Source organism: Tursiops truncatus, chromosome 5 (genome assembly GCF_011762595.2).
Source record: "Tursiops truncatus isolate mTurTru1 chromosome 5, mTurTru1.mat.Y, whole genome shotgun sequence".
NCBI classification, from domain to species: Eukaryota; Metazoa; Chordata; class Mammalia; order Artiodactyla; family Delphinidae; genus Tursiops; species Tursiops truncatus.
This window is the reverse complement of record NC_047038.1, coordinates 116540208-116567806: the sequence shown is the minus strand read 5'-3', so window position 1 is coordinate 116567806 and position 27599 is coordinate 116540208. Positions and strand designations below refer to the sequence as shown.

Below are 27599 nucleotides of genomic sequence, written 5' to 3'. Positions count from 1 at the left end.
CCTCAAAACTTGTTAGCTTTTGGGAAAGCAGGGTCTTAGGGGGAAAACTTTCTAATAGACTGTGTCCTTAAGATAGGTTTGGATAGTTATAGAAAATCCTGGGTCATGTACCTTTTGATCCAAAATAAGTCATACCTCATAATGTTTATTAGTCAGTTGCTGCTGTGTAACAAACTTATAAAATCTCAGGGCATAGGTTTATTATATAAATGCATTATAAATAAATGCATTATTTATTTCTTGCTCATGTGTCTGTGGGCCAACTGGGGAAGCTCTTCTTCAAGCTGGTGCCAAGTTCAGGTCTGTTGCAGTTGTCTCATTGTGGGACCTAGGTTGAAAAGGTACCTGGGAAATATTCTTCTCACAGTTGATCGTTGAACGTCCAGCCACAGAGGCATATTTTAAGTTTTCTTGTGTCATGTCCATTAATATCCCTAAAGTAAGTTACATGGCCAAGCCCAAGTCAAGGGGTGGAAAAATACATTATGCCCACCATGAGGCCATGTTAAGCATGTGGGTATATAATTCAATTACACAGGAGTGAAAAACAGGGACCAATAATTCAGTCCACCACATGCTTCCCTATAGTGTTTTGCAATATTTTTTCTCTATATATAGATTATTCGGTGTGGCAAAGTTAGAGTATGGAACATGTAGACCATTGTTTGAAATCCCATGGTAGATCACAGCCAGCATTAAACAACAACAACAAAAGGAATGGAATAGAAAATAATTAGAAAACAGCGGTCGTAGTAAGGTTAAATATGGTTTCATGAAAATTTAATTTTAGTTATCTGTGTGTGCATCTATCTCTGTTTTAGATATCCGTATATATGTTTGTATTTGGTCATGATGTACAATGTGGATCGAGAATATAGGGTCAAAAATTGTTGATTTGCTTCTGTCTAGTGATATTAATATGAGTTACTGATTCATGCTGGAAAGAAAATGGACACTGCTGAATATTGCAAGCATATCTGTTAAGTTTTGGAGAGTGACCTATAAAATAGGTGCTTTACTGATTTAGTTAGTCTTTTATTTATGAGTGGTCAATTTGGGAATAACTCATATACGTGAATGAATACCGGGGAGGAGAGAAGAGTCTAGAGTCCTACCCCTTTGTTTAGAATCCTATAAAGTGATTAATATTCTTTTTTTTAAATGAGACTGTAGGGATCTAGAAAGTTAACAAGTTGCTCATTCTAAAAATTTGTTTATACCTATCCACCCGTATAGTTCCATTAATTGAAACTTCGGATGCAATTTCACAAAGTAACAATATCATAAATTGTAAATGAAACTCTGGAGGGTTTCTGGAACTGGGAACTCACTTTCACATCTGTCTGTGTAACCATCATTACCAAAATTGATTGTAATGACATTTTTGATCGTAAAATTTACTTATGGGATTTTATATGTTGTAAAATTACCCCAAACTTAAGTAGGACTGCACACAAGATGATACTTTTTAAGAACTCTAGTGCCTTGGTCAAATCCTTGAGCGAAGATTTGAATGATTGCCGTATGTTCAACATTCCACCAGGGTCTTTGGTATATAAAAAAAAAAAGACTGAAATCTAATGTAATTAAAATCAGGCATTTAGAGACGGAAGAGGTAAATGTGGGCTGAAGTGTTTGGAGGCTTTAAGGTAGTGGTTACAAGTTAAAGAAAATAAAATGTTCATTATCTTTAATCTCATTTACTGGCAATTAAAGTTCACTTGAAAAGTAAACATTAAAATTGTATTCTTGGGCTTCCCTGGTGGCGCAGTGGTTGAGAGTCCGCCTGCCGATGCAGGGGAGGCAGGTTTGTGCCCCTGGCTGGGAGGATCCCACATGCCCTGGAGCTGCTGGGCCCGTGAGCCATGGCCGCTGGGCCTGCGCGTCCGGAGCCTGTGCTCCGCAACGGGAGAGGCCACGGCAGTGAGAGGCCCGCATACGGCAAAAAAAAAAAAATTGTATTCTTATGAATTTATTATCTAAATATATAAATTGCTAATTGTGTTTTGGAGGGCATACTAAAAAGGAATAGTCAACAAATGGGTAGTTAAATACTTACGGAATTAAATCACAGGAGCTTTGCTTTCTTGCGGTTTTAAATCTAAGGTAAACTTGTCAATAAGCTAATGGAGGAAGTCTCTTCAGTTTAAATATACAATTTATGGTGTGTATTATGTCTCATTTGTATATTTCATTTACTTTGTAGAGTAAAATTGAATTCTGATTTTGTGATATTTCTATTAACCCGCTCTACTTTTATATTCCTATGAAAAAAATCTGAGTTCAGATTCTGATTGTATCACTTTCTAGTTGTTTGTGCAAGTTACTCATTTTCTCATTGTCAAAGGAGGTATTAATATCTACATGGTTGTTTCAGGATTAGAAATATTATTATAATGAAAGCAGCCTAAGAGAATACCCAGTACCTGATAGGTATCACTAATATTATGTTAGTGATGATGGGATTAAACCAACATACACTACAAAATTTTTAGAAGTTTAAAATATGCATGAAAACCTCTTAGTTATTTAAATACTTAACATTACCAATGATTGCTGTGAATAAAAGTGATTTTAATCTATTAAGGCCAGTTCCCTAAAGCAGTGATAGTGTGGTCCTATTGGGTTGTGAATTGTTCTGTAGTGGAAATTCTTTCCTTGATTGTTAAAAATTGAGTCTCATTTGCTTGTATTTTACATTAGGACCAACCACTTATCAATTATATATTAAGGATTACTAAAACTTCGGGATTTATAAATGAAAATGAAAACCTTTTTAGCACTTGAGGAGTCTAGTTCAGTATTCTGCTAAGAGGTCTGGCTGCTATTCGATGTATGGTAATGTTGCAGAGCTCCACTGTACTTATGCATATATGGGTATTTGAAAAATTTGAAATTTAGGGAAAGAACACTTTGTCAGTCTAGTCATGTTTTTGATTGGCTGTTGTTTGGTTAGAGCTGCTGTCTTAGCTCTTAAATAGTAGTGATAACATTCTAGCTATTGAATGATAAATTAGTTTTATAGCATCAGTTTACTTGTCTGTGCATTGATGGTATAGTAATGCACATTTGCATATTTTTTGGTCTCTAATTTCCCAAAATTAGACTTTAAGTATATAACCACATAAGCATTGTGGTTCAAAAATGAAACATTCGGGCTTCCCTGGTGGCGCAGTGGTTGAGGGTCCGCCTGCCGATGCAGGGGACACGGGTTCGTGCCCCGGTCCGGGAAGATCCCACATGCCGCGGAGCGGCTGTGCCCGTGAGCCATGGCCACTGAGCCTGCGCGTCCGGAGCCTGTGCTCCGCAACGGGAGAGGCCACAACAGTGAGAGGCCCGCGTACCGCAAAAATGAAACATTCACACTCTGTGGTTACACTAACACAAATGTATATATAATTTCCCCAGATTTGCTTGCATGGTGAAACTCACTGTTGATGTTTGTTGGCTATAAATATAATTTGGCTAGTCATATAATTTATAACTTACCATCAAGGTAGGTATAATAAAAAAAGACTAGATTACTTTTATGTTTATTGAATGTTATTTTGTAATAAAATCATATGCATAAGCATATATTATTTGCTTACAAAATATATGATAAGTGATTTGTATATGTTGCTTTCTTGTTTATTATCACCTACTTTTTCCTTAGCTCTAAAGTAAACATCATTGGGAAAAGGGTCTTTGTATACTTACGTAGTTTTAGGTTAAAAGAGAAAGTTTTAGAATTGCTGACCTAAGAAATTCTTTAAGTCCTGTATATTCCAGTATTGAATATACCTTCATGAGCTCCATGAGAACTTAGACAATGTTGTGATACATGAGACCTTAGAAAATGTAATGGGTTATATTTCTCCTCCATCCAGCTGTTATTTTGTTTTTGATTAGGAACCAAAGATCTACCAAAAGTTTAGAGAATAAGACAGAGATTGACAGATGGATAAAAAAGCAAGACCCAACTAACTGAATGTTATTTCAAGAAGCATACTCGAAACATAAAGTCACAAACAAATAGAAAGTAAAAGCGTATACCATGCAAACAATAAGCATAAAAAAGCTTTTGTGGCTTTCTTTTAGAAAATATAAACCTGGAGTGTTACTGGAGACTAAATCTTTTTTTTTTTTGGTAATGATAAAACGGCTAATTTATCAAGAAAACGTAACAGTATTAAATGTGTATACACTTATTAACAAAGCTGCCAAATACTTGAAGCCAAAATAGACACAGCTAGACGGAGAAATATATGAACCCACAATTGTAGCTGGAAACTTTACTGCATTCTCTCAATAAATGATAGTACAACAAGAAAAAAAAATCGGAAGGCTCTATACAATTTGAACAATACGATTAACCATCTTGACCTAATTGACATTTATAGAGTGCTACACCCAACAAATGCAAAATACATATTCCCAAGTACACATGGAACAGTCATATAGATATATCATATACTGGGTCTTTTAAGTCTCAGTAAGTTTCAGAGGGCTGAATGCATACAGAGTATGTTTTCTGTCTCCAACAGCATTAAGTTAGAAATAAGAGGACTTCCCTGGTGGTGCAGTGGTTAAGAATCCAACTGCCAATGCAGGGGACACAGGTTCGGTCTCTGGTCTGGGAAGATCTCACATGCCACGGAGCAGCTAAGCCCATGTGCCACAATTACTGAGCCTGTGCTCTAGAGCCCGCAAGCCACAACTACTGAGCCCACTTGCCACAACTACTGGAGCCCACTTGCCACAACTACTGGAGCCCACGTGCCTAGAGTCTGTGCTCTGCAACAAGAGAAGCCACTGCAATGAGAAGCCCATGCACCACAACGAATAGTAGCCCCCACTTGCCGCAACTAGAGAAAGCCCGCGCGCAGCAACGAAGACCCAAAGCAGCCAAAAAAATAAATTAATAAAATAAATTAATTTTAAAAAAAAGAAATAAGAAAAATATAACATCTAGAAAATCCCCAAATATCTGGAAATTAAGAATCTGAGTAACCCATGGATCACAGAAGTACTCACAAGGGAAATTTAGAAAGAGAATTGAAGTGAATGGTAATGAAAACACAACATATCAGAATTTGTGGAGTACACCCAAAGCAGTTTTTAAAGGCCTGAAATCAGTGAGCTATGCTTATACCTTAAGAAACTAGAAGAGAGAAAATTAAACCCAAAATAAATAAAAGAAAGAATATAATGAAAATAAGAAACAATTAACAAAATAGTAAACAGATAAAAATAGGAAATACCACCAAGCTCAAAAGTTGATTCTTTGAAAAAATTAGTAATATTAATAGCCCTCTAGGAACACTGATCAAGAAAGAGAGAAAGCCCAAATTGCCCATATCAGGAATGATAGAGGGGGCATCACCACAGCCTGTAGTCACTAAAGTATAAGGAGGTGCTATGGACAACTTGATGCCAATGACGTCTATAGCTTAGATGAAAGAGACAAAGTGCTTGAAAAACACAGTTTAGCAAAACTAACACAAAGAAATAAAACAACTGAAATAGCCATATACCTAATAAATGGAATCTGTAATTTAAACATTTTGCACAAGATATCTTCCAATATTAGCTTCACTAGTGAACTCTTATCAAACGTTTAAGAAGAAAAAATAATACTGCTATTACATAAGCTCCTAGAAAATCGAGTAGAAACACATTTTATGAGGCCAGTATAATCCTGATATTAAAACCAGACAAGGACACTGTATAAATGAAAATTACAAACCAATATCCTTCCTGAATATAGATACAAAAATTCTTCATTAGCAAATTGATCCCAGTAATATATAAAAAGAATAATATGTCATGACTACATTTTCAAAATCAATGAATGTAACTTACCACATTAACAAAGTAAATTAGAAAAAGAAGATCATTTGAGTAGATACTGTAAAACTGTTTTGGCAGAGCTCAATACCCATTCATGGTCAGAAACACTCAACTGACTAGGAGTAAAAGGAACTTCCTCCTCCTATTAAAGGCCATCTATGAAAACCCTGCAGCTAGCATGATAGGTATACAACACTGAATTATTGAATGCTCTCCACACTCAGTTGGGAACAAGGCAAGGATGTTTACTCTCCTTTTATCCGGCATTGTGCTAAAGGTCCTAGGCAGTGTAGTAAGGGAAGGAAAAGAAATCTAAGACATAATGATTGAAAAGAAACTGTCTTTATTAACAGATGACATAGTTTGTGAGTATAGAAAATCCTAAGAAATCTATAAAATTAACCAGCATTATTGATAAATGAATTTAGCAATGTCGTAGGACACAGTATGTCCCCGTATGTTAAGAGCAAACTTTTGGAAAACAAAAAAAGAACAGTTCCACTTACAGTAGCATCCAGAAACGTAAAATACTCAGGGATAAATATAATGAAAGCTATGTAAGACGTCCGCATTACGACTCCTTTTCCTGAGAAAACTTAAAATGGAAAGATATACTGTGTTCATCAATTGGAAGAGTCAGTATTCTTAAGATGCTGATCCCCAAACCGACCTATGGATTCAATGCAATTCCAATCAAAATCCCAGCAAGCTTTTTTTTTTTTTTTTTGCGGTATGTGGGCCTCTCACTGTTGTGGCCTCTTCCGTTGCGGAGCACAGGCTCCAGATGCGCAGGCTCAGCGGCCATGGCTCACGGGCCAAGCCGCTCCGCGGCATGTGGGATCCTACCAGACCGGGGCACGAACCCGCGTCCCCTGCATCGGCAGGCAAGCTCATTTAAAGTTTATACAGAATTTTAAGGAAACTAGTATAGCCCAGATAATCTAAAAGAACCAAGTTAGAAGATTTATACTGACTTAAAGACTTTCTAGGCAAATAGATAAATATAACAGATGAGAGAACAGAAATAGACCATACATAATTTTTTAACAAGGATGCTAAAGCAATTCAGTGAGGACAGGAAAGTATTGGAAAACCAATAAATAGTGCTGGAACAACTGGATATCCAAATTGGGGGAGGGGAGACTCCTATCTCCCTCTACATGTGAAAATTAATTTGATATGGACTTTAGAGCTATGTTTAAACCAAAACGTTAAGACTTCTCAAAGAAAGCATAGAAGAGGGCTTCCCTGGTGGCGCAGTGGTTGAGAGTCCGCCTGCGGATGCAGGGGACACGGGTTCGTGCTCCGGTCTGGGAAGATCCCACATGCCGCGGAGCGGCTAGGCCGCTGAGCCTGCGCTTCCGGAGCCTGTGCTCCGCACCGGGAGAGGCCACAACAGTGAGAGGCCCGCGTACCGGGAAAAAAAAAAAAAAAATGTCTTTTAGAGAGGACACAGCGTTACCATTTAAATAAAAAATAGAAAAATTAGACTTCATCAAAATAAAAACTACTTATCAGAGACACCTTTAAGAAATGAATTGGCAAGACAAAATATTTGCAGCACATATATCTGATTAGGGACTTATATCTCGTAAAGAACTTTTAGAACTCAGTAATAAAAAGACAACATAATTTTTAAAAGGACAAGAGCCTCGAAGAGTCACTTCACAAAGATAAAAAATATTATTCGTAGTAGTCTAAAATTGGAAGCAATGCAAATACCCATCACCGGGAGAATGAGTAAGCAAATTGAGGTGTATTCATACAATGGAATACTACTCAACAATTGGAAGGAACAAATTACTGACGAAAGCAAGAATGTGGATGAATTCTAGAAACGTTACTGAGCAAAAGAAGGCAGACAGAAGAGTACATACTTTATGATTCCATTTATATGCACACCACAAAGTTATGGTGATAGAAAGCAGAACAGTGGGTGCTTGTTGGGAGAGGGATTGATTGGGAAGGGGCATGAGGGAACTTTCTGCAGTGATGGAAATGTTCTATATTTTGATAGGGATGTGGATTATTTGGGTATATGCATTTGTCAAAACTGGTCAAACTGAATATGTAACATCCACTCCTTTCATTGTATTTAAGCTAACCTCAATTTAAAGAAAAGTAATGGAATAGCTGTACATGACTTTTACTGAAACAGTTGCCTTTCTTAAGGTTTTCATCTGTCAAATATCTCCGTTCGATAATTATATGTCTGTTATCTCTTGTATATAAGTTATGAAAAAATGAGTTAGATACAGTCTCTGTCCTCAGAGAATTTTCCACTTAATATATAAAAATAACTATACTATAGAAAGTGATAAGTGTCACAGAAAGGTTACAGGTACATTATTATGCGGATTCCAAGAGAGGAGAGGTTACTTCCACTTGAATAGAATCAGGGAAGGCTTCCTGGATCTGGTATGTGAGCTAGCTTAGCAATGGGAAGAATTGATATGTCTAGAGACTGGGAAAAAGGATCATTCCAGAAGAAAGGCCCAGGATATGCAGAAGCATAACTCCAAGTATGATTAGATCATTTTGTCTGGAGTATAAGGAATATCAGATGGAATTTTGATAGTAGCTTAAAGAGGGATAAGAGTTAAAGTAGCCTTCTAAGGGTAAAGAAGGCCTGAACTTGCTTATTTCTTGAGAGGAAGGATCCAGTGGACATTTATAAGACATATTATTTAAGAAATCTGTTTTATATGCATAGAAAAAAGACTGGAAGGATATCTGCTAATCTGTTACCAGTGGCTATCTCTGGTGGTAGGATTATTTGACTTTTCTTCTTTTTGCTCTTCTGCATTTAAAATTTAAACTTTTTTCCTTCTGCATTAAAAATTTTTACATATATTTTTATTATGTAATTTTAGAATTTTATAAAAAGTATTTGCTTCATAAGCATACTATGGTGGGAGCTTATTTGCTAAGAACTCATTGGCTTAGAACCTCTTGATTCTCAGTTAAGGAAGATGTCATCTAATACATCATGCTGCTTTTCTTCTATTTTATGTATGTATGATTTTAGCCCTACTGAAAATTTGAAACAAATTCGGTTTCATTTGGTTTTGCATCTTAATACACGCATTATGAAGCTGACTAAATACCTCAAAGCATACTGTTCTTTTTCAGCAATAGGGGATTTTTCTCATTCAGCTTTGTTTCACACAAATAGATCTTACAGAAAGCGACACTTGTTGTTCAGAGTGAAGTGGACAGATGTGTAGTAGACATAATGAAGGAAAAGAATATTAACCCCGAGAAGGATGCCAGGTATGTGTTTTACGGTGTTCTCATTTATCGTATGCTTACATCCTGTGAGGCTGGAGATCTCACACAGTTGTGAAACGTTAGAGCTGAAGGGTTTGTGGAGATCATCTAATTCAACCCTTTCACTTCACTAGATGAGGAAGTGAGGTCCAGAGAGGTGAGTGATGGAAGCAGGACTAAAACCTATATCTCTGGGTTCCCAGTCCAGTACTATTGCCAGTTTATCATCTGCCTTCTCTAAGGTAACTTACCATTACTTTCCCAAATTTAAATAATGACTCCTGTGTCCTTCTTGTCCTTCAAAATTCAGTTCTTCTGTCCTCCTCCAGGAAGGTCCTCTATCATACATTTAACCCATTGTACTGTAGTCATTGATTTGCTCTTGTTCTTCCCCAAATAAATTCTGAGTTCCATAAGAGGACTTGACTTATTACATTTCTGTGTTCCCAGCACAAGTATATTGAGATAGTAAATATTTACAAGCTTTTCTTCATTTGGTATTTTCTTTGTAAATATTGAGGAAGGAGTAATTTATTTGGGCTGAAGCAGGGGAGGGTACAGGAGAGAACCGTGACGATAAGTCCACAGAAGAGGTAATGTTTGAGCTGGACCTTGTTGAATGGGTAGGGGAGGACATTCGTGCAGAGGAAGGTGCCAACAAGACACAGAGTCCTTGAGTATCTGGGAATGACAGGGAGTCCTCTGTAGCCGGAGCGTTGAATAGGCGCAGAGCAGAGGTTGGAGAAGTGAGTGGAGTGTAAGATCAGAGATATATTGCAAGGAGGCTCGCATGCCACACCGAGAGATTTAGATATTGTCCTCTGATTTTTTTTTTTTTAAGCAAACAAGCCACATTATCAGATATGTATTTTAGGAAGATGAAGGGTAAACTTGAAGAAGTGGGAGGCTGGTAGAAGGAATAAAGACAGAACAGTCAGGAAACTGAGTCATTCAGGCAGGAGATGATGAAGCCATAAATACACCAGGGTAAATGGATACATATGATGAAGGCTTTGAGGGACATTTCAGAGCTAGGAAGGATAAGGGCTCAGGGACCTTTTGATGTATTGTTGATGGAGAGGAAGGTCAGAACTTGGAGCGTTCTAGCTTGGGGAACTAGTGCTTAGTGATTCCACTAATGGATTTAGAGTTGAGAAAGAGCATGCTTCTTCAGGGAGGATGAGCTGTTGTGTTTGGAAGCACGGGGAGAACCTGTCACGGCACTGTGTGTTGCTGTATCCTTGGAAAATTAGGTCTGCTGGTAGTGTCTCACAATGAAGATTGGGGAACACATGAGATTGCCCAGAGTAAACATGGAAAGAAGTGAACGAATCAAGGATTTACAAAGTTTGCAGTTTTGGAAGTTTGCCTTTCCTACCTGTCTTGCCCTCTTTGTAGGCCCTGTTCTGTCACATCTTGCATGATACTTTGTATAATGTTTTGTGTTTACAGAGGCTCTTGATGCTTCTTGTATTAAACCAAAAGCTAGGGAATGCTTTCTAAATAGACATATGAACCACAAGCTATGGAAGGCATTACTTTATTGTGATAAAAATTTTTTTTATAATAATAACTTTTTAAAATAAAAAGTTTTTTTTTAAAATAATAACTTTTATCATTTTCAGTTTTAAAATCTGTATGAAGGCATGCTTACTACAGATATCTGGTTATAAACAGCTCTATTTGGATGTAGAAAGTGTGAGAAAAAAACCATATGATTCTGATAACCTGCAACATGAAAAGCTGCTTCTCAAGGTAAGTTTTGGTGTTCTGTATTTGGAGTTACACTGGAAAATAAATCAGGCTTGAGCCAGTAAGGCCTGTGTGGAGAATCTGGAGGCTTACACAGCCATCTGATTTCTTTGCCTCTCAGAGAATTTTATTATATTGGTGAAAGATTTTTTAGTTAACTATTTTTATAATTTCCTGATAGGCATCAATGAAATAGATTCAAATTTTATTTTAATGCTTTTAATTCTGAAATAAATTATAAACTTATAAAGGGAGATCTTTTCAACTGAGAAGTACGAGTCCACAAGCTTCACATTTTTTCCCCCTACTTTTTATATAAATCCTCACATAAATTAGGCATTTTTTCAGCTTACTCTTGAATTATGAACATAGATGTCCCTTTTCAGATTATTATGTCAGATCTTTTGGGATTTATGAAATGTGCCAAATATTGCCACAATAGATTTAAAAATTAAGAGAGTAAAGAAATTTACTTAGGACCTTCCTATTTCTTATTTCTGAAGTAAAAATGCATGAAGCCAGTGAGATGCTGAAATTCCAGAATATCAGGCCTGGAGTAAGCTTTCCAGATCATCCGATCTAGTACCTTTATTGTAGGGATGAGGTTAGTTCTAAGGCCTAGAGGAGATGAAGTCATGTGCTTTAGAAAGATCAGTTCTGAAATAGAGCTGAATCAGCTGCCCATCCACTTCACCTATTCTAATTATATTTTTAAATGGTTATAGTTAGGGAAAATAGCACATGGCACCTGGTGTTAGGAGTCTGTTATAAACTAAAAGTGCAGTGGAAAGAAACAGACATTGAGAGTATTCAAGTAACAGTAAGAGGCAAGTTTAAAAACAACAAAACTTGTTTTCAGGAGGAGATAAATATACACTTCACCTAATTTTAAAAATAAAACTTGATTTTGTCAGTGAGGATAATAAAACTACTCAAAGGACTGTTGCTGCGGGTTGAATTTTTATGTTTCAAGTGTTAGCACAGTGCCTGGCACTCACTAAGGGTTGACCTCTTTATAGCTTCCTCGTCATCATTATTCCCTTAACTTCAGACCCTCTCTACACAATACCTTTCCTTTAGAGAAGGGGTAAGACCCAAGTCCTAGCATTTGAGTCAAGGGAATTTTCAACTTGGTGATTCATCATGAAACTCATTCAGAGGTGAAGAGCCAGTTGCTGGCAGTGAATCACCCAGCCTCACACATGCTCAGCAGGGTAAGGGGCTAAGGAGATCTGTGTTTCTTTAAGTACAGTCCAAGAGCCACCTTCACTAAAGTTAACCAGTGTTTAATACTGAGAATCCAAGGTTCCACCTTTGCCTACGAAATCAGAATCTTCAGGGGTGGAACCCCGAAATTTGATGATATTTATGCATGCTGAATTTTGAGTTTTAGTGGTCTTACCTTGTCTCTCACCACATCACTGAGGCCTCATCCTTGGCATAATCAAACCCTTGCTGAGCTCATGGAGAGAGGCTAAGGTGAGCAGGTGCATGTGTGAGTAATGAAAGAAGGGACCAGGTAAAACCCAGTCTAATGATTGGATTCGCTTCAGGGCCAGAGTGCTGACCCTGTCTTACAGTAAGGTCACAAAGTCTTCACATTTCATTCTAGGTAACAGGATACTCCTTTCATTAGGAGTCCTTTACTCAGCAGTGCCTGAAATGGTAGTGAAGTGGGGGAAAAAAAAAAGCAAGTATTACTGTTTTGCAAATTTTCACAAACTTTCTTATCAACTTTTGTTAAGTCTCTTTTGTCTGATGACTTGTGGTGTTGAATTTAGAAAATGACTGATTACATTTTTTAAACTTTATTTTGCACTAATTGGTTTGTTGCTATCCAATATGTGATAGTTGTTCTTAAATCCTCAATCTTAAGGAATATATTTACTTACAACCAAGTCATATTCTTTTTCTTTTAAAACTATGAAAATTTGTAAAATAATGATCATATAGGTTTTAATACTATCGGTGTTATTTCTCCATGATTCCCTCCCTATCTCAGACTTATTTTCCTTCTGATTAAGGATAATCACCCACCATTAGAATAGAGCCTACTTAAGTATATAGTGTTTGAGGCAAGGGCCAAGTGCCTGGCACTGTGTTCTTCTCAAGGAAGCAGTTTACTAATTCTGGTATATATGTATTACTTAGTAAGTAAAGACATCTCATTGTTTTCGATTTCTGTGTATTTGTTACCTTTTCAAAGTCTACTGTTCTTTGTATGTCTTTTAAATTGGAATAAGTATGCTACATTTTTTAGGCTAATTGAAAAGTTCTCTAAATATAGTCTTTGTTGAGCCTATGATTTGTCTACAAAAGTTGTTTAATTTAAAGCATTCGACTTACCAGTATATCAGCTATGAGAAGAAAAATGTCTTGGTAAATTACGAGCATCACTATTATTTGTAATATGGAAGCATGTTTGTACAGCTTTGGAATCTTCTAATGCCCACGAAAAAATTGAAGGCTAGAATCTCCAAGCAGTGGGCTGACATTGGTTTCCAGGGTGATGATCCCAAAACAGACTTCAGAGGCATGGGAATACTTGGATTAATCAATCTTGTGTAAGTGAAAATAAACTCTCTTTAATTCTCTAAATGAAATTACATGTAATCTCTAATCTTGTTAAATTTTAGTGAGAATCAATCTAGTTTTATACTATCTCTGAATTTTAATAACTGCTATGCTAAAGGTATTTACTAATGCGCTGGCAACAATATGAATACATAAGCCATATACCGTGTGTGTGTGTGTGTGCATGTGTGCACGCGCACACGCGTGCATGTGTGTGATTTCTTTACTTCCCAATACTTGCCTCTTTCTTTCTCTTCCTGACCGCCTTTCTGATACCTTTTAAGGAACTGTGTGTACTCTCTTCTTACTCTCTTTATCCTCTTGCCTGTTCTCTCTTGGCTCTCTGACTTCATTTTAGGAGGTTTAACCAGATAAGATAATGATAAAGCCTCTAAACACTTCTTTGCCATCTGTGACAAGTAATTTAAATCCCTGACTTTTCAGAGCCTGTATGAACTGTCTCTTGTTTTTCTTCTTTAATATTTATGCTTGGGCACATGTATGAAATCTCAAAATATGTAACTAAAATCAGAATTGATAGCCAAAACTATTATAGAAAGTAAACTGGAAGATTAATATGAATATGAATATGCAAATGAAGATAATCTAGTATTTGGGTCTGTCCTTGAATTGTGATTTATAGACTGTAAAATGCCTAGAATGGGAACACTAACCATTAAGAAAGTTTGGATAATTGTTACTGTGAAAAATTAGTCCTGAAACTGAGCTAATTTATGTTAATATTCAGAAAAGGTATCTAGGTCAATATGGATAAGGCCGTTTGGGGGGAAAATAGAAGATAACAGTAGGGCTTCAATATCTACAATTTTTTCCAGTTACAAAAGTATTTCATTTTCTGTAGTACCTAAATTGTATGAGCATGAAACTTTTCCATGCAGCTACTTTTCAAAGATAAAACACCGTTGTCTGAATAATAGTAATAATTACAGAAAATGAGATTTCCAATTTTCCACTTTGATAAATAGAAACTTCCATTTGGGGAATTTAATTAGAATAAATGCAGTTTGTTTTCACTTGGAAAAATTATGAAATACTTTAAAATTCATTATTGTTCAGAACACATGGATCTTTTGTTTTTAGCGTTTAAAGACCATCTTTTTTCTTGGTACTTGTAAACTACACAGATAATTGAAACTTAATTAGGCACACACACATTCTTCTGATGCTTCCTTTCTTAACTTTTGCTGAGTAAGCTTTCTTTTGGTTCATTTCCTCAGAAATCAAGATTTTTCAGCATTTGCCAGAAGATAATTTAATTTAGCTTAAAATTTAAATAATTTAATAGAATTTGATTCAAGACTGTGGTAAGGAGTTCTGATAGACCTTTAAATGATTTGCAGATATTTTTACTCTATTTAGAGCTAGTATCTACTAATTTGAAAAATGACCAAGATTCAGATATATGAATTATTTGATTGCCATTGATGTACTAGAGATGCTTGAAAACATAAAATTAGCTCTAATTTCTCTCTAATTATGTTTGTTGTCCTGTGTATGGAGCTATAACTCTTCAGGATCAAAATAAAGATACAGTCAGGAAGCAGGCAAGCTGTTCGAATACCTTTATGTAATGAATTTTAAAAATTTCTTGGCCTCTGTCATCAAATCTCTTGAAATATTTTGTTGCTTTGAAGGACAGCTGGTAGTTTGATAGATAACGATGTTTTAGGTAAATGAATGCTCAGGCAGGTATAAAATAAAAAGGATATTTTACAGAACATGAATTGAAGAGAGACTGGAAAAATCTGAATAAATGAGGAAATAGAAGCAGAAAGGTAAAATATACAAGCTAAGGCCAAAAATATATGTAGGAAGGGAGAGAAGGCAGGAAGGAAGAAAGGAGAAGGAAGGAAGGAAAGAAGGGAAGTAAGTCAGTGCAGATTATTGTAAGGAATAGGTCTCCTTATTACATAGATGCTTATTTTCCTTAGATACTGTTTACATAGGGGTTTCCTAGGTAAGTTCAGCAAGGAAGTTAAAAGTTTCTCTGTGTTACAGATTGAATATTTTAAAAGTAGCTTGATTATTGAAATACTAATATAATACTGAATTGTATTGAGTATCATGCAAAAAGAAAGAAATATAAATAGTCTACTAAGGGCATTTTAGAGCCTGCCTCCAGATAAAGTAGAAAATTAGAACATGTAAAGAAAGCATTGCACTAAAACAGGACTTTTTTCTGTTTGGGGATTTACAGATCCCTTTGAGAATCAAATGAAAGTTTTGTATATTCTCTCCCCAGAAAATGTGCACACAGAAAATGTATGAATAATTTAAAGTGATTCATGGATCCCCCTTTCTTCATGAATGATCATTCATTCATGAACTTCTAAATTAACAATCCCTGTTAAAATGGGTTGAAAATTAGAGCCAATGAAGAAAAATGGAAGTCTGTAGTATTAATTTACAGAAGGAAAAATAGAGGGACATTTGGTTAGAAATTTCTATGCTTTATGAAAATGTCAATGACTGTGCCTTCTAAAATTTAAATAAACCATGGAAATCCATTTTTTCTTCTACTTCTTATCCTTACATAAACATCCAGCCAGTCATCATATGTGTATGAGTATCAGTGCATTATGGGGTGATCCAAAGTTTGAATAGATTTGGTCCCTATCTTTAAGAACTTGAAGAGGTTGCATTAGTACAAGCCAACAGTATTTATGAACCTTTATATATTTCTCTGTTGTACCTGCTAATACTTCTGTTTTGTGGCCAGTATTTTAGTTACACCACTAATCAAGGAGCGGTTTTTTTTAGTGCAAAAGGAAGGCTATTGACTTTCTTCTGATTGCATTGACAGTGGCGTTAAGCAATATAGACTCAAGTTGCAACAGAAGGAATGAGCTCAGGTGAAAGGAAGTGTCCTAACAGGTACACAATGACTACTTTATAGAAAATTTAGAACAAACAAATAATCAGAACTCTAGATTTTCTTTTAAAGTAGATAAAAGTCTCTTGTTAGATCATTTATTTGTCAAAATACTTCAAAGTCTAGCGAAGGGCTCATGTCCTGTACTAGATAGGCCTGATAGCTCAGAATTAAGTTTTGATTCAGAAGCATCTCGGAGTCACTGCAGTGACTTGAGATGGAGATTGGGATGCTTTTGGCAGTAGGACTGTCACTTTGACAGTAGCTTTTAAAATTGCTTCTGGATATCTTCAATTTGAATGACATGTTAATTTCATTATTTTTCTTAAACTTTTTCAGGTATTTCAGTGAAAATTATACCAGTGAAGCTCATCAGATTCTTTCACGTTCAAATCATCCAAAGTTAGGGTAAGCTGGATATGTTAAAGAAACCATAAGCTCTTGAATTGAAAGTATTTCCGGGTGTTTTTAAAAATTAGATTATTCTAGTTAATAAGAACTTCATAAAGAATATTGCATGATATATTATTTTATGGCTAAATGAGATCATAAACCAATTTTGTATGTAATTCAATATATTTTTATCACAAGGTATAGTTTATCTATAAAATGGAGATAAGGACCTTATAAACATTTTCTGAGAGATAGATTTGAAAATAAGAATATAGGAAATGGCTTTGAAATGGGAATAAGAAAGTGAGAAATAGCTTTGAAACTTGTGAAGTGAAATGCAAGTTGACATCATATTATTAGCTTTATCATTATTCTTATAATGATACCTATCTTTGAAAAAGCATTATAACACTATTACATCATAAAAATAAATACCCTGATAATGGAGGAGAAAATATCAGATTACTCAGTATATTTTAGAAATCAATGAGGGTGTATGTAGTACTCTTTTTAATTTTTTTTTAAATGATTTTGGTTTTAGATATTCACGTGGCCAGAGCTTTGTTTTCATATCTTAGATAATATCCAGAAAATCAACAGCCTCTAAAGAATAAAAATTAATATGTAGAAATTTTTGTAAAATCAATACAGTGTTAGAAATGGATCAAAGTTACTTTTTCCTAATTCCTTGCATAATTTAAAATTTACTTTATGAGCTATTTTGGCTAGCTGGGATAACTGGTAATGTTTCTGACATAGGTATTCTTATGCAATAGTTGGAATCAATCTTACAGAGATGGCTTATAGCTTGCTGAAGAGTGAAGCTTTGAAGTTTCACCTCTACAACTTTGTTCCTGGTATACCAACAATGGAACACTTTCACCAGTTTTATTGTGAGTATTGAAATGAGTTAAAAGTAGAAATTTCTAAGAGAATTTTTTAATCCTTAGGAAAGTATTGTATATAATACCTTTATCAAATATGTAACTTATACTTGTCATTTTACTATTTAGAGTCTTTCAAAAACAGGAAGATAATGGAAGATGGGTATCCAAGAGTATCTTGTGCTTCAGTTTATATATTTGCTGATTTAAAAAATTCAGTGAGGCAATTTTTGACATGTATGCAAATGTAGGATTTACACAGTTTTTCTGTAGACATTTGTTTTCCAGTCAACTATAAAGTGAATTTTTCTTCTTGGATACTGGTTAGTGAATGCTGTTGAGTCAAGGACGGATCATTTGGTTGCTCTTGTAAGGAAATTTAAAGGAACCTTTCACACACACACACACACACACACACCTTTTATTTCAAGGCCAGGTTTTCTTGTGTTAGGTTGGGGTATTAAATAACTGTTCCTAAAGCAGTCATATCACCGCTGTTCCATTAACTTTCATTGTGATAGTTGAACGCTGAAGGTTTAATTGAATGAACCCATCTTCTGAAGCTATTGCTCAGAAGCAAAGAATTCAACTCTAGCTTGGCTTCATACTCTATTTTTTCTTGATCTTTTTGTGTCTTTAGATAGGACATAGGAAACTAGCATATAGGAAACTACTTAGATAATAAGTGTCCAAATCATAACTTCTTCAACTCCATTCTTGAAGGAGTCATCCAGGTCTCTCTTTCCCACAACCTCCCGTGTTTACTTACTCCCTAATTCCAGGTTTCTCTACTTCTTAAATTTCTCTTGCACTTGTCTACTTTTTCCTATCCCATTGTAACTGCACGACATCAGTCCTTTGTTACTACGTTACTGTAATAGCCTTTTCCCTAGTTTTTCAGTGATGACCCTCTTCCAAATCTCCACATTGAAGGTATAGTTATTTAACATGAAAATCTAGTCATTTTCTTTCATCTTGTTGCTGAGGAACTGTTTTTTCCCCCCACCAGTCTGATTTGATTTCCTCTCCTACATCTCTCATTGACTTTGAGCATAGTGCCTAAACTCCTGGGACTTTGCTGACTGCCTCCAGATATTTGTTTTCTGTATGAAATAGATGGTTGTGTAGTGGTGCCTGTTGAACATAAAACAAATATAAAAAGAAACAACCAAAAAACTCCCTCCCCCCAATCAAGCATTTTACCATATTTAAATAAATACAGGAGAGTGACAGGTAGGAAAGCTGTACAAAATGACCTCTGTGCAGTATTGTTTTCCCCTGCAGAGGGGTAGCTGGAGCATCTTTGGATACTGTTGCTTCCAGTGCCCTCAACACCAGCATCTTGTTTGGCTCCTGACCAGGAAGAGCATCAAAGTAATATGTGAGGTGGAAAAGTCATTATAGGACCTTCTTAGTTGCCTTGTTTCTATCAGTCCTATCCATGGAGATGTGGATCATCAGGAAAACAATGAAGCTTATGTTTTTCAAATTTCTTGAAACATTTAAAGCAAACACACACGCACATACGTACATCCACCTTTTACGCAGAAGTTTCCCCCTCAAAATTGATTTTCATACCCTTTACCAATAAAGTTTCATGTCTTAATTAAGGCTCTGCTTTTCTAGGAAGGGGCGTATTCTGACTAGAAAATAATGTGAAACCTTATTTTTTAAACATACCTACCTTTTTTGGTTGGGGGACTGAGCCCAATTCATTCGTACGAATCAGTTCCAAGATAGTAGTTTCTATCTAAAAGAAAGAACTATATAAAGAGATTATTTTTCTTTTCCTGTGATCTGTGTCCATCTCCCCTTTCCCCCTTGCCTCTCCTGCTGTTTTGCTGTTGTGGTTCTCCATGGGCAAGGCGGAAGCAGTGAGTGGTAATTTAGCTCCTTAGCTCTGCTGTCACCTTTTGTGCATTTAACGTGTAAGCACACAGTCACTGTCATCCTGGGAAGTCACTGACCATTGGTTTGGTGGTTCCAAAAAAATAACTCCTCAAATTTACAACCAAAAAGTTATGACTAGTAAGAGCTTCATTGAGATATAATTTATATACCATAAAATTTACCTATTTTAAGTGTACAATGCAATGAGTTTTAGTACATTTACTGAGTTGTACAACCATCACCATAATCCAGTTGTAGGACATTTTTGTCACCCCAGTAAGATCCCTCATACCAGTTTACAGTTAATCCCTGTTCCTGTGGTTCTCCTGTTTTTAATCCCTGTGGGAAAACCTCAAGCGTCCCTGCAGCTTTGGTTAGGGGCAGTAGAAGCATACAGGGAATTGTAAGTTTAGAAATTTTTTATGGTGTTTCTCTTGAGTCTGGTGTTCTAAACTCCTAGAGTCAAAAGGGCAATAGGGGTGCTTTATGGAAACAACTCTTTTCCATCACTTCATGGCAAGCTTTAGGAGTCTTATGCCATGTACGGCCCTGCCAGCATCCTAGAATTTCGGTATCTTGCAGTTTCCTCATGTCTCATTAAATCAACTTAGCCATTACAGTCTCAGTTTTTTGAGTCAGTCTTTTTCTGACACCAGTTTACCTTATAATGACCTCACTCTGAAGCAAGAAATTTCTAGTATTTTACTCTTGAGCAGTTTGTTCTAGACTATATAGTCATTTGAATAGGTAATGAAAGCAATTTAAAGGAATGGTAAACAGCTAAAACCTGATAGCCAGAAATACGAAAACAAGTTGTATTCTATAAAATTTAGATGGTTGTCTGACTTTTCATACTACCAAGAACATTAATCTCCAACGTTTTTGATTGCACACCCCTCTCAGGATACTGGGGGTAGGGTGCTGGAGAACACAGACTCAGTTTATATATGGATGAGTAATTTCTGTAGATGTACTTTTGTGCTAATGTATATACAAAATAAATTTTGAATGAAAGAAAGACTTAAAATATTAGTTTAAACTAGTTACAAGATTACCATTCTCAGCTTGTCTTTTGGGAACAGGAAGCAGATGGTGTCTGTCTGCTCAAAGAGGCCTTATTCTTTGATTTGTCCCGTATCCTGGTTGACAAAAATCTGTTTTATCATATATGAAGGGATTAATCTGAAATCTTTCTTCAGTGGACCTTCTTTTGAAGTGCTGTTTCAATGTTGAAATGTCACGGTTCTTACCTGTTAATGTTTGCTTTATGACTAATGTTTTAAAATTGAATTTACGTTTATTTCACACTAGGCAATTATGATAGCCTAGCCACCCTTTTATGTAAAGTCACTGGCTTTATCCCCCCCCATTTATCTGAAATAAGTCACTTCTATCCCTTCTTGAATAGCTTTTCAGAAGGGGAAATGAGATTCTGGTGGAAACAAAGTCTAATTTACAACATAATAGAGACCACCTGCAAACTATGTGATTTGGGCAAGTCATTTAACTTCTCTGCACTTCTATTTCCTCTACAGAAAAATGGGAATAACGGTACTGCATCATAGGATTGCTATGAGAGTGAATGAGCACATGGCGAGGACTATAGAAGCATCTGTTAAATAATTAAATAGATACATTTGGTTGAATCCAAATAGGGTTTAGGAGCGGTTTTAAATTCGCATTTTTTTGTTGTTGTAAATATGTCTGTTTACACATTTATCTGAATTTTTTTTTTGCGGTACGCGGGCCTCTCACTGCCGCGGCCTCTCCCGTTGCGGAGCACAGGCTCTGGACGCACAGGCTCAGCGGCCATGACTCACGGGCCCTGCCGCTCCGCGGCACGTGGGATCCTCCCTGACCGGGGCATGAACCCGTGTCCCCTGCCTCGGCAGGCGGACTTCCAACCACTGCGCCACCAGGGAAGCCCTATCTGAAATATTTTTAACATTTTGAGTGTGAATTTGGCTACTGTAATAAGGATATTGAAAAACAAAAGTATTAAGCCTATTTCGAGTTCATGTATTCTTTTCTAAAAGGGAAGGTGCTGATATGATAGTTCATTGAAAAAAGCAGAAATAACTTAGATTTATAAATCAAGTAGAAAACAGCTTTTCTATACTTTATCCATTTTCTTGTACTTTCATTTTCCTGTTTCAGGGGTCTCTGGGGATAACCTTTTTTTCCTATTCTCAAGGTATCTTTTGACAGTCTCTCTTAAATTTGAGGCATTTTGTTGATTTTTTTGCGACAAAGAGTATATGTACTCTAAGTATCTTATTGAAAGTGATATTTAATTTGAACATACAAAAATATTTCTTATAAAGTTCCTCAGGTTTCTAGTAGTTTAAGATGGTTTCTGATCATTGAATCCTAATATGGATTAGGATATACTTTTAAAATGAGATGGTTGGATGTGATTTCACTGTTGAGCACTGTACTTATGGTTTCTTTTTAACTGCAGGTTATCTTGTGTATGAATTTGACAAGTTTTGGTTTGAAGAAAAGCCAGAAAGTATTATGTATTTCAACGTGTACAGAGAGAAGTTTCATGAAAAGATTAAAGGACTCTTACTGGATTGTAATGTATCACTTACTTTAAAAATATGAATCATCCGTAGTATCTTCTATTTCTACCACATTTTGCACACACAACAGAATTTATATGTTGTAATAGAAATTATCTGATCATTTACACTCCTTATATATAATTTCCTACAAAAATGTTTCAGAAACTATTTAAGAAAGCTAGTAGACAATCAGTGTATGTTTACACTTGTTTATACACTGTCCTCCAAAGGTACCTTATCCTTCCAAAGATCCCCTCTGTAGAGTCACGTGAGCTACAGTTTGGAACTTGGGACTTAACCCGTTTAGTGTAAAAGTACAAATCAGGTATTTTTATTAACTTGATTGATTAAAATGTGTAAAAACCAGTTTTCATGTTTATGTATTGTAGCTATCAAGTTGGTATCTTTTCAGAGCTCCTAAGATTTTTTGTTTTTTAGTCTGGAAATGATTGTTTTTTAATTTTCTTTGCCTTATTTTATTTGTAGGTTAATTAACAGAGAGATTCGTTCTTCATGGTTTTCTTTGTTTGCATTTCAATCACTAGTCATACCGTTGCCTCATAGGAGCAAAAGGAGCATATAGATAAGTCAGAGACGACGAAGAATTATGGCCTTTTCGGTTTCTCTGATTATGTCATGTAATAGGTAATGAGGGAATGACAGTATTAGTGATTAGCTTTTTTGTTTTTAAATACCACATTGAAATATCACAGTGGAATTTTAAAGCTTAAAGACATTTCCTCATCTTCAGTATTTGCTTTTTATCAGTTAGAGAGAAGAACTTGTAGTTAGTGCTTGGTATGAGGGCCTTTCATGAAGCTTCTGTATGGATGTATGTTTATGAAAAGAGATGCATTTGCTAAGAAAATCTTGATTATACTCAAAGAACAGGTGCTATTTCAATAAAGCTGTCTTTGAGTTTTAACAAGAGAAAAACAAAGCTTTTAAACATCTCAGTTAAACATCGTTGGTTTATTTTACTTACTGTTAAGTCTTGCTTCACTTTGCTTTGACTCCACAGTGTTTCTAGATAATGATGTATGGACTTCGTGGGTATTCATTGAGTTAACAGTCTGTGGGATTCTAAAGTAGCCTAAGGATGATGACTGTGCTTTTTGTATAGCTTTATTCTCCGAAAATCTCAGGAGAGCAGCAAGTGCTGTCAAGGATTATATAGTGATGAGATTCTAACAGGAACGATTTCTTCTCTATGTGTTTTAGACATTTGTACTCATAGCAAAACTAAAAGTTTAAAGATAGGTTCATCTGATTACCAGATTCTCCCTAAATCCTACAGAAAGCAGCCTGTTAAACACATAATTTAATCTAAAACATGAGGATAGTTAGCACAGCTTTAAAATGGTATATATCAGGTGTTTAAGGACTGGCTTTTATGTGGTATAGCAAGACCTGAAACTTTCAAGTATTTGTTTATGCCTATTGACAAACCTCTCTCTTTAAACTTGCCAAAGAGAAGAGTGGTTAAAAAAAATAAACAATTGGAAAATAACAGATGCAGTGTTGTCTAGCACATACATTAAAAGTGCATGCATTAAAATTCTTTTCTCAACAAGATAAAACTTAAAACTTGGGCTCATTTTATTATAATAGTGGCAAAACGCTTTTCAGTATTATAGGAATTTTAAAACTGGTTTCTTATAGGAGACTTCTCAACCCTGGGAGTATCTTAACTTCTTTAAATGTTTTCTATGCTTTATCATCCAGCCAGAGCTCTGTGAGATAAGGATCGGGTATTAACCATTAAAGTTCATTTTATCAAGGTGTTTACCATTACATGGAAAGCAATTGTTAGTCTTTTAGTTTTAGAAAATGTTTACCTTTATATTTTCATCTTTTAACAGATGAGGTCTTGAACTGATTTAAACCTTTGTCTGTATGCTTAATAAAAGAATGATTCAAGTATGGAAGAAACTTTTCAAGTAATTAAGTTTTTCCCCTTCTAGGGAGTAAAACAAACTTTCTAATAATGTTTTTAAAATGTTACTAGAAATTTTGTTCAATAATATATTATTTAAGTCCACCTCTGTTTGTATAATGCATTGTTCTATTTTTGCTTAAAATAATCTGTAACCATTTCAGATAATTCTGTAGCAAATTGGTCTAAAAGCCACCAACAGATTCTGAGGTTTGCTAGTTTGAAAGCCAAGCTAAGTGTCATCAGTTGTAAATTAGAATGTAACATGAGCCTTCTGACTTTCATGTGATAATGACATACATGAAAAGAAAAATATGATAATTGTGTCTGCCTTCCTACTTTTCCTTGCTTTCAACATATGTATGTTAGAATTTTAGGTAGTCTGAAAATCCGTATTTAGAATCTTACCTGTTTCTATAATAATAAAATACCAAAGTAGTGATAGAATTGAAGTAGCAGGAAAATTGTTTGTTTTAGCATCAAAAAAGTGAATCAGTGCTGAAATGAATTTTTGTATGTGCCAGATTGAAGAGTGAACCAGTGATAAGAATAGTCTAAAAATATAATTAAAATGGTTGCAGTTTAAATATGTTCTGAAAGACAATCTCTAAAGAATTGAGAGAAATCAGGGGATATCAGCGAACCTAGACCACCCCTTTCTATATATAAATATGGTGATATAGTTAGATATAAAAATCAGTGTCTTACTGGCACCATTTACAATTTAGAAAACAGAATCTTTTTCTTAAAAATGCCCGTCCTGATTTTTTTCTATTTTAAGAGCAACTTGGATTTGTATGTATTTTTCTATGCGAAATACATGTACTCTTCATTTTTATTCCAGTGTTCGTAATTGTTTATGTGCTGTTTCTCCCCTTTGCATTCAGTGAAATAGAACTTGGTCAAAGATTTGCCCTAAGGAGAGAAGCATTACATGAGTGTGAAAGTGGAGTGCTCATTGCCAGAGCAAAAGAGATTACATGTTATCTTGGCACAGAAGAGAAGAAATTGGAGGGCAATAATGTTTATTATCCTTCTTGAATTAATGATTGGGGACCAGCAGCTATTTTCTCAGGATAAATGGTCCACCCAACTTCTGGGGAGGCTTAGTTTCCATTTCATATTTATGAACCTCTCCACAGAGTAATTTTTTTTTAATGAAGATTAAGGGAATTGGTAAAAATCTGAGAAAAATCGTGAGTGAGTTGTTTTTTTTTTTTTTTTTCCTGGCTTCAGCTTTCGATAAGAAAAATGTTAAATGTAGTGCAGGTAAGACCCAACTACTGCATTACTGTTATAGGGCGAGTCTATGTTTTTGTTAAACAAAGTATTCAAAAAATATTTAAGCAGTAGCTTTCCCTGGGGGAAAGAGTGCTGGTTGGCAACTTAAAGAAATAGATTTTTGTCTACTTTGGATAAAGCAATTAACTTCTTATGTAAAAGCAATAGTTGAAATGCGATGTCATTTTGTTTGGAATGTTGTGAGCAAATAAAAACATGTTGAAATTGTTATAAGCCTTTCTGTTAATACTTCTCGCTTCCCATCTTCCTCATCCCTTATTTAAGTCATTTATGTTCATGAAATAATACTTTTCTTATTTAATCCTTTAATCATGTTCCTATAGAGTAAATCAGAATATACAGAAATTTTTTTTTATTTTTGTGACTTTAACTCATCCACTAATTACCTATTTAAGATGTTATTGGATAAGAACAATTGATTATGAGACCAGAAAAGAAGCTACCATCCCCACCTCACCCCCGTTCTTAGAAAGGATAGGAATAATTCATACTTTACTGCAATATGTTTTTCTTAGCTTCACAGTGTATCATAGATCTATTTTTATATTAATACATAGCTTCCATATTTTTTTTACAGCTGCAAATCATTCCTCTGTGTGTGTGTGTGCATGCTCATTAAAGATAGTAATTATAGCTTTAAATGTATATATTAGAAAAGAAGTGCTTAAAAATTAAAGACAAAACAATCATCTCAAGGAGTTTGATGAAGAAGTACAAAACAAACCTAAAGAAAATAGAGAAGGAAATATTAAAGACAAGAGCTTAGATGCATAGAAAAGAAAACATGCATACAATAGGATCAACAAAAATAAAATGTTTGAAAAGAACAATATTGATAAACCTTGGTGAGGCAAATAAACAATAAAAAAGAAAGCAAATAATAAATACTGTCAAGAATGAAATATGAAACATCACTACAGATCCTACAGATATTGAAAAGAAAATATATTGAGTAACCTTGTCAAAATTATGAAAATTAGATGAAATATAACAATTTCTAGAAAAATACAACTTACCATAACAAAACTATCCAAGAACAAATAGGGAAGCAAAAAGTCCTAGAGCTATTAAATGGGTTCAGCAGCTAAAAACCTTTCCACTAAAAAACCTGCAGTTTTATATGGCTTTCACCAGTGAGTTAACACATTTAAAAATAAAATAATGTTAGTTTTCACAAACTCATCCAGATAATTTAGAGTGTACACTCTGCAATTCATCAGACTATCATGTGAAGATCTTAATAGATGTAGAAAAAGCATTTGATAAAAATTCAACATCCATTCATGTTAAAAACTTTAACCAAATGAGAAATAGAAAGGGTTTACCTTAATTTTGTAAAATGCATCTTTATCAAATAAACTACAGCAAATATACTTAATTGTAAAACATTGGGATCAGAATTAAGAAGGGATGTCCTCTGTCACCACTTGTATCTGTCATTTTATTGCCACAATAACAATGTACAACAACCAACCACAAAAAAAATCTCAGTGGCATACAAAAACAATTTCCTCCTCACACAGGGGTAGGCTAGCCAGGCAGTTTTGCTAATCTCAGCTGGATTCAGCTGGCCTTAAATTGGGGCCATGGTTTCAGTTCCGGTCAGCTCCATGTGACTAATTCATCTGAGGTCAGTGGGCTACCTGAGGCATGCTCTTTTCATGGTGTGGCAGAAGCACAAGAATAAACCCAATTGCTCAAACACATTCAAGCCTTTGCTCACATCATGTATACTAGCATTCCCTTAGTTGTGGCAGGTCACATGGTCAAGTCCAACATCAATAGAGCGGGGAAATGTACTCTATTAAGAAGGGATAAGGACCAATCATTCAAGTTGTTACAGCAAATAAATTCAAAACTGCTAGAGGTCCCACCTACTGCAGGAAAACAAGTGGATGGAAAGAAAAGTTATTGCTTATAAATGATATGAATGTGTACATAGAACATCTAAAAGAATTGGTGGTTGGGTATTCAGGGCAGGGATGAGGAATTTGGTGTCAATAGTGATCACATGTTGAGGGTGAGGGATTCTGGCTAAACCAATTTAGCAGGATTCTGGCTAAAACTGGGCTCTTGAGGACATGCCCAAGGACAGGACCTAGTAGAGAAAACTCAGAGGAGCCTGACTAAAGTTTGGTAGCGACTTGTCACTACTGCCCATTGGCTGACCAGGATCCCAGCAAGTGAAGTTCTATGTTTTCTACCTTCTTGAAAAAAACATGCTACTCTAAGTTCGTGCTTTGTCTTAGTTTGGGTTCTCCCAGAGTCAGGCCTTGAGACAAAGATTTGTAATTCATTCAGGAAGT

General features: G+C 35.4%; 1 protein-coding gene across 3 annotated transcripts in view; it reads left to right on the top strand.

Annotated features, from left to right (window-relative positions):
• ELMOD2 (ELMO domain containing 2) overlaps positions 1-25506 on the top strand; it is a 29129-nt gene extending 3623 nt beyond the window's left edge. For all 3 annotated transcript variants that reach the window (XM_004316104.4, XM_019926502.3, XM_019926501.3), the window contains 6 exons: positions 9008-9105; positions 10728-10857; positions 13285-13418; positions 16661-16729; positions 17474-17607; positions 21950-25506. In XM_004316104.4, the coding sequence (XP_004316152.1) occupies positions 9008-9105; positions 10728-10857; positions 13285-13418; positions 16661-16729; positions 17474-17607; positions 21950-22095 (711 nt within the window). In that variant the 3' untranslated portion in view covers positions 22096-25506. The remainder of the gene's footprint in view (positions 1-9007; positions 9106-10727; positions 10858-13284; positions 13419-16660; positions 16730-17473; positions 17608-21949) is intronic.
• The last annotated feature ends 2093 nt before the right edge of the window (positions 25507-27599 follow it).